Here is a 10,924-nt window from a genome sequence, read left to right on the forward strand (position 1 = left end):
ATGGCTGCTGAGAACTGCACTGTGTTTACTGACTTCATACTCTTAGGACTTTCTGGCAGACAGGATGTGCAGCGGGGGCTCTTTGTGCTCTTCCTGCTGGTTTATGGCATCACCGTGATCGCCAATATAGGGATGATCCTGCTGATCAACATGGACCCCAGACTCCACACACCCATGTATTATTTCCTGAGCAACCTGTCTTTCTGTGATGTCTGCTACTCCTCCACTGTCGCTCCCAAGATGCTGGTTGATTTCTTATATGAACAAAAAACAATTCCATATAACGTATGCTTTCTTCAGATGTTTCTGTTTGGGTTCTTTGCAGCTGTGGAGTGTGTCATGCTGTCTGTCATGGCATATGACCGTTATGTAGCCATTTGTAATCCACTTCTTTATACAAGTGCCATGTCCAGGAGAGTGTGCCTCCGGCTCGTGGCCTTTGCCTACATTGCAGGTTTGATGGATATGACAATCTTCACCTCTTGCACTTTTCCATTATCACTGTGCAATTCCAACATCATCAATCACTTTTTCTGTGACATCCCACCCTTACTCGCCCTCTCCTCCTCAGATACAACCATCACTGAAATAGTGTTGAACATTTCCTGTAGCTGTGTTGTCGGGTCCAGCATCATCACTGTCCTCCTCTCCTACAGCTACATCCTAACTACCATCCTTAGAATGAACTCAGCAGAGGGCAGACGCAAAGCCTTCTCTACCTGTGCCTCCCACCTAACCGCTGTGGCGATATTTTTTGGTACACTCTTTTTCATGTATTTCAGACCCAACTCCAGTTACTCCATGGACACGGACAAAGTGGCTTCTGTTTTTTACACAGTTGTCATTCCCATGTTAAACCCACTGATCTACAGTTTAAGGAATAAGGATGTGAAAGGTGCCCTGAGAAAAGCACTGGGCACTAAGCTATGTTCTGGGTGAAAGCATGTTAACTCAAAGAGTTTTTATTTAGAGATTTTGAGAGCTCAAGTTCAGGTACTTTAACAAGTGTCCTATAGTCTCACCAGTACAATTCTGGATTTTTCTTTATCTAACTTTGTGTCTAAATTAAGTGTAGGAAACACGCTTTTTTATTTTTTCTTTATTGATTAAGGTATTACTTATGTGTCCTTATCCCCACTTGACCCCCCTCCCTACCCCCACTGATGCTCTCACCCCCCCTGGTGTCTGTGTCCATTGGTTAGGCTTATATGCATTCACACAAGTCCTTTGGTTGATCTGTCCCCCTTATCCCTACCCTCCCCTACCTTCCCTCTGAGGTTTGACATTCAGATCCATGCTTCTCTGTCTCTGGATCTGTTTTTGTTCATCAGTTTATGTTGTTCATTATATTCCATAAATGAGCGAGATCATGTGATATAACACTTAATCTTCTCAAACTAAGGAAGAGGACAATAGTTTTATTATACTGTTTTGCAAAGAGGGTCTTTTTATACCACTCTCTCTATTCGTGGGTATGTCCCAGAGAGATATAGGCACAGTCACATCTCTCCCCATCTCAATTAAATTTATCCTCCTTAAAGTTCCATTTTAAAAAAATGAGTTTAATAATCTTGCTAAACCAGAGGGAATTTTGGCAGTTTAATTTAGCTCATTTTTGGCTTCTTTCTAGGTACTAGCATCATACTGTAAGTTTTATATCATAACACCTAGAAGTAATAAGTAGTAAATAATAAGAATAAATTTAAATCATCCTGCCTAACTCTAAGTTCCATAAATACAAGGTCTTTGCATGTCTTGTTCACCATTATTTCTACTTTTCTATTTACAATGCTCATTTTCAGGATGCCATTCAAAAACATTCATTGCAGCAATATTTACAATAGCCAAGACTTGGATACAGCCCAAGTGCCCATCAGTAGATGAGTAGATAAAAGAGTGGTGGTACATTTACACAATGTAATACTACTCAACCACACAAAAAAAGCAATTTTACCTTTTGCAACAGCATAGATGGACCTGAAGATTATTATGCTAAGTGAAATAAGCCAATCAGAGAAAGGCAAGTATCATATGATTTCACTTATATGGGGAATCCAGTGAACAAAATAAACTAACAGAGACAGACTCATGGATACAGAGAAGACTGACAGCTGTCAGAGGGGAGAAAGTTGGGGGCTAGATAAGAAGAGTGAGGGATTGAGCAAAGAAAAAAAAAGACTTCTGGACACAGACAACAGTGCTGTGATTACCAGAGGGAAGTGGGGTGGAGGGCGGGAGGAGAAGGTAAAGGGGAGATAAATGGTGATGGAAAGAGACTTGACTTGGGGTGGTAAGCACACAATACAATGTACAGATGATGTTTTCTAGAAGTGTATACCTGAAACCTGTATTTTATTAACCAATGTCAACCTAATAAATTCAATTAAAAATTATCGACTGAATAAATGTGTGTTCCCCTGCAAGACTGATATAAAAAGGAGCCTTTATTAATGAAGAAGGGAAAAAACCTTTCTTTGCTTAATTTAATTTTTGTATGTTCATCTTACACAAAATCCACCTGTACTTTTTCTTTTGGCCCAAGCTGTGTATCAGAGACCGGGATCATTTGATGTAGAGAACTTCTTGAATCCTTCATTTCTGAACATTCTGTCACAGGGATCAGCAGGATCAGCAGTTCTAGATTAAACTTTTTTAATTTTAATTGATTTTAAAGAGTGGGGGGGGAGAGAAAGAGAGAGAGAGGAACATTGATGTGAGAGTGATACATCCATTGGTTGTCTCCCATAGGCACTCTGACCAAGGAGGAACCCACAGCCTAGGTGTGTGCCCTGATGGGAAATTAAACCTGCAACCTTCTGATGCACAGGATTATGTTCCAACCAACTGAGCCACACCAGTAAGGAAGCGGTTCTAGATTTATATTGCACTTCATAGTCTTGACATCAGACTGTGGCTTCTCCTTCTTGCCCTCACTTTGGAGAACAGATACATGTTCTTGACAACTATACAGAAACTGCATGAATGAAGTTGGGGATATGGGACCTTGACCTTCTCTAATGGCTACTAGAAAAGAGAACCTTATCTCCCTTTACATGTTCATGGCATTATACTAATTAATTTTTTAAAAGGAAATGAAATACCCAGAGTTATTAACAAAAATTTATGTTCAATGAAATAAAACAAAGAACAAATAGTATTTACATTGCTATTCTATTTGCAATGACTTAAATTGGTTCTCTGTGTATCTGTGAAATAAACTGAAACTGTGTTCTGAACACAATTTTGATAGTAGTCATTACTTAGTGGTTGGATGTTAAGCAATGCTAAAATCTATTTTAATAACTTAAGGTAACTGTACATGAGGTTTATACTATTATTGATTAGCTATTAATCCAGTTAAGGAAAACAATATGCAATTTCAGGTTTTCAGAGTACTCATTAATTATTATTATGCCTAAACAAAATGTACAGAGTAGTCATTATTGACCTTAATCTGCTTTCCAAACTAGGGAGAGTATTAATAAATTCATTTGCAAAAAGTTCTTTTTATACACCTTTTCTCTGTTCACGGGTATGCTCCAGTGAAATATCATAACCTCTCCACCCATGTCAATTCAAATTTTTCTTATTATGATTCAATTTTGTTAATGAGTTTAATAAATTTGCTCAGGTAGAATATGGTATTAGTGGATTATATGAGGTATGTTTGTATCCTTCCCATGTACCAGGATTAGCCAATAAATATTCCATCATCACAGAAATATATAAGTAGTAAAAAATGAATAAGAAAACTTTTAAAAGCTGCTGCTCAAACTCATAGTCCATAAATGCAAGTCCCTTTTCTGCCTTGTTCACAATATTTCTACTTTGCTATTTATAATGTTCAGCTCCCGCATGACATTTTAAAACATTTATTGAATAAATGAATGACTGTCCCCTACAAAATTGATGCATTTGAGCCTTAGTATATTCATCCCCCCAAAAAAAATTCTTTTTATTTTATTTTAGAGCTTTTGTAATTTTTTTTTTAAATCTCAATTTGTTTTATTTGATTCTAGTATGTCATCTTACAGAGATTCATCTGCACTGCTTCATTTGGCCTCAGCTGAGTAAGTATCAGGTGCAGGGATCATTTGATGTCCAGAACTTCTCAGATCCTCTATTTATCCTCACTCTGCCCCAATTATATCAACAGACATCCCCAGGATCAGCAGCTCTAGATTTACATTGCACTTCAGTGTCTTCCCATCACCCTGTGGATTTCCCTTCTCTCCCTCATTCTGGTGAACAGATATGGTCCTACTGACAACTCTACAGAAGCTACATAAACGAAGGCTGGGGATAAAGGAGCAGAGTATTCTGTAATGTCACCGGGAAAAAGGATTCCATCTCCCTTGAAGTGTCCATAGCATTGTATTAGTTAAAATAATAGAAATAAAACTAAAACGCCCAATTTATAAGGTTTAAGTTGTAAGGGAATAATTATTAATAAACGTATGTATTTAAAATTTTAAATAATAACAAAGTAGTATTCACATTGGTGTTCAATTTGCAACAATTTATATTTGCTTTCTTAACACTAGAGATAGGGAATTTAGATCTAAGAAGGTTATATAAGTAAAACTTGGTACTCCTTCAGTCTCCCAACTTTAAACCCCTTTGTCTCTTCAATTCCCCAATTTTCACATATTTGTTCTTTTTTTGTGTAAAAGGTACATAAACTGCGTCCTTCGGTCACCTCTTTGTGTCTCAGATTTGGTAAAGGTCTCGACGTGCAAAATTCCATTTGTCTTTCTCCTGTTAATTTGTGTTATGCCAATTTCCTATTAGGCCAGTCAAAGAAAACAGAAGAGTAGAAGTAAAAAGTTTCCCACCCTTACACGGTCAAAAAAATCCTTGCAATGAGTACAGCTGATGTGTACTTGTGGGAAGGAATCCAACAATGACTAATGAAAATAGCAATATGTGAGATGACCATATTTCTAAGTGAGAAGTGAAGGAGATGTTTCAGAGGTGGGAGAAACAGGCTAAACAATGAAAAGGAGATGAAAACCTAAATTCATTAGACATCTGCTTTCACTAGAGGAGAACGTAGGCCCATGGAGGCCATGAAGCACAGCAGTGAAATAAAGTCTGGTAAATGTCTGACACTGACCAATTTAGTCAAGAGAGTGAAGAATTAAAGTTGAGCCTTTGCTAATGTTGTTGCAGCATTCACAGGGGAAAACACAGAAGCGGAATCTAATTAATCGTGTTCTCACAACACAGAAGAGTGAAGGCAGAGGCTTTAGAGATTTGTCCCAACAGTCACGAGGTAGAAATAAAATGCAATCTGCCTATTGTTGGTGTGCCAGAGATAAGGACAGAAACACTTGCTCATTTCAGGTAGGTTTCTAAATGGCTTAATGTAAAGAATGTAGGGCAAAGAAAAACCTTACTTTGGGAAAAAATGAAGAATCCAGTTTGGGAATTTGGTTAATGACTCATATATCTGAATACTCAGTTAAATAAATTCTTCCTTCGAATGGCCAAAGATATTTCTCTGTTAGACCTGTGTGAATTTGTCTGACCTCATTTGTCACTAGTATAAGAAAGTTAAATATTTTATTTATATTTTAATAAAGGTTCATAAGTAAACCATTACCTTTTATCACTGTACAAGAGATATCACTGTACGTTTGCTCTTGTGTTTTGCAAATAATAATAGAGATAACACATTAAAAGTATTCATGCCATAGTTTTTGTCTAGAAAAAAAAATAAAAATTAGACCACTCACTGCCCACATTCAAATTTTCATATATCAATAGATACACATGAATATACTGATTTTCATAGAAATGAGACAGAATCCTATATATCTCAAGAACATTTATTTTTTTATTTTTTCTGCACCTATTTTTATTTAAATGGAACATACAGCTTAAAATAAAAAGATATGTCAATTTCCATATTTCCTTTGGTTTACACTTCTTCTTATCACATCTCTTTGGTTTGAATGGAAATTTGTCCTTTTGGCACAATCAGTCATACAAATGGGTCTAAGTGATCCCACAAACCAGGGAAGTTGAGGGATAGAATCCTTCTGCAAAAGGTGTTTCAGGTTTCAGTAAACACTATGATGCCACACACGGAAACGGTAGCATAAGAAGTTTCATTTAGGTGAGCAAAGGGGGCAGGAGGGATGGAGACATCTGTAATAGTGTCAACAATAAACATAAAATAATAAAAGAAAAGAAAGATAATTTTTGTCATTTACTAACATAGGTAGTACCATTGTCAGTGATAAAACTAGAGTTTTTTTCTTTAGTGAAAATCTATCACATTGGACATCTATTAATGTTAAAGCGTTAGACAGTCTCTGAAATGTTTATGTTCTTTTTTTAGTTCAGAGTTTAGTGTCGGGATGTGTTCATTCTGAAACTTCATTTGCTTTAAAAAAACGGAACATGATTATATTTAATGCACAACTTTCGTTCAACCAAAAAGTAAAACACTACAGTAAAATAATAACAAAAATAGCGTATTTCATCTGCAAAGCATGAGAAATGGTAAACATCTTTAGTCTTAAACAAGCTCTTACAAACCAATAACAGAGAGACTATAATCCAAGGAAACTGGAAAAAAGAAAATGAAATAATACAAGTGATGATCAAGGATTCAGCATTTATGATGATTGTGCTAAACAGTGACAGAATAATTTATCTGCAATATCACACTGTCACAGAATTAAAACACTGACATCTAATGTTTTTCAGTTTTGAACAGTGTTGTATAGTTTTACCTCTCATAACTGAACACTGGGAGACAGATTGATGAGGGAGGAGTATTTAAAATTAGGGGGAAAGCTAATTTTTAATCAAAATATAAATTTTGAATATGCTTTGTCCTGGCAATGCTAATTCATTGAAATTATTTCAATAAATTAGTTGAATGAATTCAAAATGAGTCATATAAAAGCATGTATAATGCAGAGAAAATATGTAGCCAGTATATGCGCCCTAAATACTACTTGCCTATCAATTTATTAACACAAAGGTAATGCAAAAAATCCAATAGTAAATAATACTGCAGGGAGTACAGAAAAAATAAGTATATGACTTCAAAAAGTATAAATATATATATATATATGTATGTATGTATACATTTAAGTGGTTGTATAAAAGCAAAGATTATCTACTATCAGATTATAGACAACTGCAGGAATCCATTTTTAAATCTTTAGCAGTTTTAGGCAATATGGTTCCAAGATATGTTTTGAAATTAGTAAAGCATACTAGAACACAGAATGTTTAATTAAATCATAATTTTTATGTTGTTAAAATACTACATTGCATATAGTACAGAGGTATTTTGGGGCACTTACGGTGCCTTCTTTTCCTGCTCCTGCAACAGGGAGGCTGACCTAAACCTGGTGTCCTTGGTAGCACTGTCATGCACTTATATGATAATGGCCATCTCTCAGGATCAGACAACCATTTTCTGGAAGAAAGACTTTATAACTAGGCAGTTGTTCACTTAGTATTAGGCTTAAGGACACCAGTGATATCAGGAAAGCCATGTAGATACAGATATATTTTCTTTATTTAATTTAAACACATGCATGTAGATATAATCACATGAAATGTCAGCTTGGATTGGGGAGGTGGTAGCTCATTTTTAATTATTTTAAAATTCTAACTTCTATTTTTTTACATTTTTTAAAATATATTCAGTTTTACATGGAAAACATTTCTTGATGTATCTAGAGAACTTAAGACCAAGGGTTTGGAATCCTGCACATTGATCACTAGATCCTTATTCATATATTCTTTTTCTCACATTTATATACCCTCAACTCCACTTTATATTCCCACAGAACTAAGGAGGTCACACATATTATGTACAACAAACTGATTGTGTAAAATATGGCAGTGGGATGTAGAATTCCATTGGCCTCCCAAAAATCACCAACACTATCAAAGGGAGGCTGAATTTGGAGATCTTCACGTGAAATAAGAGTCAATGAAAACAATAAAACAAAATTACAATTTCTAGGGAATTTGTGTGCGGGTATAGTTTAGATATTAATCTTTCTAAAATAATGGGATTGTGCACCAGTGAGTATTTTTAAATGTCTTAGAGATCTGATCTGTGAATAATAGATATGTGGATCCCAGTAAATTAGAGTTGAAGGGTTCACACAGTAGTCCATACTCTCTTTCTTTCTTCTAGGTCACCTGTGCTAATAGTATCCCAAAAACTTTCCATCATTTTCTCTGAGCAACAGCTGCTGTGAGAAGAGGCATGGATAGAACTGGCATATTTCTGACTGTGAAACCTAACGTAACGTTCTCGGGGTCCCTCCAAAACTACTCCAGCAAGCACCACCCTCACTGCTCCACTGGGTCCTGGATCACAGACCATTTCTATCCCTTGTTTGTTAAGGCTGAATAGGACCTGAGGGGCTGATGGGGTATTGGAGGACTGTTATATCTAGGAACCTGTAATCACTCTGCCTGCTTCACAATTGGATTAACGAAAAATAACAAAGAAATATATTCATTACCTGAACCTCTTACTAACTGCACTTGTCCATTACAGCATAGAATAGTTCTACAACACTAAAAAGAAAATCAATATTGTCAGAATATGTGGGTTATCTGGACCAAATAATGTTAAGAGCTATTGCCTAGACAGAACATTGAGGACATCCATTTCTTAATATAAGATAGAAATAGTAAAAATTATCATAAGTACTAAATAGGTTGGTGTGAAAATAGCATGATTGATTTTGAATGAAAGTGCACTGCAAACTCTATCCAGTGCAATACAAATGTAGGCAATATTATTAGCATAATTACTTCAAAAATTTGTAATAAATTGGGTATATTTCAAGGAGAGTCATTTTACCTAAAGCATACATAGCAATGTTTATCTCTTCTTCTAGTTACTGAAAAAATGGTAATATGATGATAACCCCACTTTCACTTCCTTCTTTAACGTGAAGGGGTTTCCAGACCTGAGTGATGGCTGCTGAGAACTGCACTGTGTTTACTGACTTCATACTCTTAGGACTTTCTGGCAGACAGGATGTGCAGCGGGGGCTCTTTGTGCTCTTCCTGCTGGTTTATGGCATCACCGTGATCGCCAATATAGGGATGATCCTGCTGATCAACATGGACCCCAGACTCCACACACCCATGTATTATTTCCTGAGCAACCTGTCTTTCTGTGATGTCTGCTATTCCTCCACTGTCACTCCCAAGATGCTGGTTGATTTCTTATCAGAGCAAAAAACGATTCCATACAATTTATGCTTTCTTCAGATGTTTCTGTTCGGATTCTTTGCAGCTGTGGAGTGTGTCATGCTGTCTGTCATGGCATATGACCGTTATGTAGCCATTTGTAATCCACTTCTTTATACAAGTGCCATGTCAGGAAGAGTGTGCTTCCGGCTCGTTGCCATTGCCTACATTGGAGGTTTGATGGATGTATCAATCTTCACCTCTTGTACTTTTCCAATATCACTGTGCAATTCCAACATCATCAATCACTTTTTCTGTGACATCCCACCTTTATTAGCTCTCTCCTCCTTGAATATAAACATCATTGAAATAGCGACAACCATTTCCTGTAGCTGTGTTGTCGGGTCCAGCATCATCACTGTCCTCCTCTCCTACAGCTACATCATAACTACCATCCTTAGAATGAACTCAGCAGAGGGCAAACGCAAAGCCTTTTCTACCTGTGCCTCTCACCTAACAACTGTGGGGATATTTTTTGGTACACTCTTTTTCATGTATTTCAGACCCAACTCCAGTTCCTCCACTGACACGGACAAGGTAGCTTCTGTTTTTTACACAATTGTCATTCCCATGTTAAACCCACTGATCTACAGTTTAAGGAATAAGGATGTTAAAGGTGCCCTGAGAAAAGCACTGGGCACTAAGCTATGTTCTGGATGAAAGCATGTTCACCGAAAAGTTTTTATTTAGAGATTTTGAGAGCTCAAGTTCAGGTACTTTAACAAGTGTCCTATAGACTCACCAGTACAATTCTGGATATTTCTTTATCTAACTTTGTGTCTAAATTAAGTGTAAGATAGAGTGACTACCAAGCTTAATCTCTTCTTATTTAGGCAGAGTAGTAATAGGTTTACTCTACTGTTTTGCAAAGAGGATCTTTTTATACCACTCTCTCAATTCATGAAATATCTCCCAGAGAAATATGGGCATAGTCTCATCTCCCTCCATGCCAATTAAATTTATCCTCCATAAAGCTCCATTTTTTCAAAACAATGAGTTTAATAAACTTGCTCAGTCACAAGGTAGTTTTAGTGTTTTAAGTTAGGTGTTTGTGTGTGTGTGTGTGTGTTTGTCTTCTTCCTATGTTCTGGCATCATACTATAAATTTTACATCATAACACTTAGAAGTAATAAGTAGTAAATAAATTAATAATATAAATTTAAAATTTTTTGCCCTAACTCAAAGGTCTATAAATGCAAGGCCCTTACCTGACTTGTTCACCATTATTTCTACTCTGCTATTCACAATGCTTGTTTTCAGGATGCCATTCAAAAACTTTCATTGCAGCAATGTTTACAAATAGCCAAGATTTGGAAGCAGCCCAAGTGCCCATCAGTAGGTGAGTAGATAAAAAAGCTGTGGTGCATTTACACAATGTAATACTACTCAGCCACACACACACACACACACACACACACACACACACACACACACAAGAAGATAATATTGCCTTTGAAACAGCATAGATGGACCTGGAGATTATTATGCTAAGTGAAACAAGCCAATCAGAGAAAGGCAAGTACCACATGATTTCACTTATATTTGGAACCTAGTGAACAAAATAAACCAACTAAGTGGAAACAGACTCATAAACACAGAACAAACAGCTGTCAAAGGGAATGAAGTTGGGAGTGGATGAGGAGGATGAGCGATTAAGCAAAGAAAAGGACACAAACA

At 36.4% G+C, this 10,924-nt stretch overlaps 2 protein-coding genes across 2 annotated transcripts; both read left to right on the forward strand.

Moving 5' to 3' along the window:
- LOC308258030 (olfactory receptor 5AR1-like) lies at window positions 1-939 on the forward strand (the record flags this gene model as incomplete). Its single annotated transcript, XM_080688261.1, has 1 exon — window positions 1-939. One exon carries the CDS (start codon window positions 1-3, stop codon window positions 937-939), a length of 939 nt encoding a protein of 312 aa, XP_080544387.1.
- Window positions 940-8,967: 8,028 nt separating this feature from the next.
- On the forward strand, window positions 8,968-9,906 carry LOC308258029 (olfactory receptor 5AP2-like; the record flags this gene model as incomplete). Its single annotated transcript, XM_080688260.1, has 1 exon — window positions 8,968-9,906. The coding sequence occupies one exon, from the start codon at window positions 8,968-8,970 to the stop codon at window positions 9,904-9,906; it is 939 nt and encodes a 312-aa protein (XP_080544386.1).
- Window positions 9,907-10,924: the final 1,018 nt, after the last annotated feature.

This window comes from Plecotus auritus (assembly GCF_963455305.1).
Source record: "Plecotus auritus genome assembly, chromosome: 9".
Lineage (NCBI taxonomy): Eukaryota > Metazoa > Chordata > Mammalia > Chiroptera > Vespertilionidae > Plecotus > Plecotus auritus.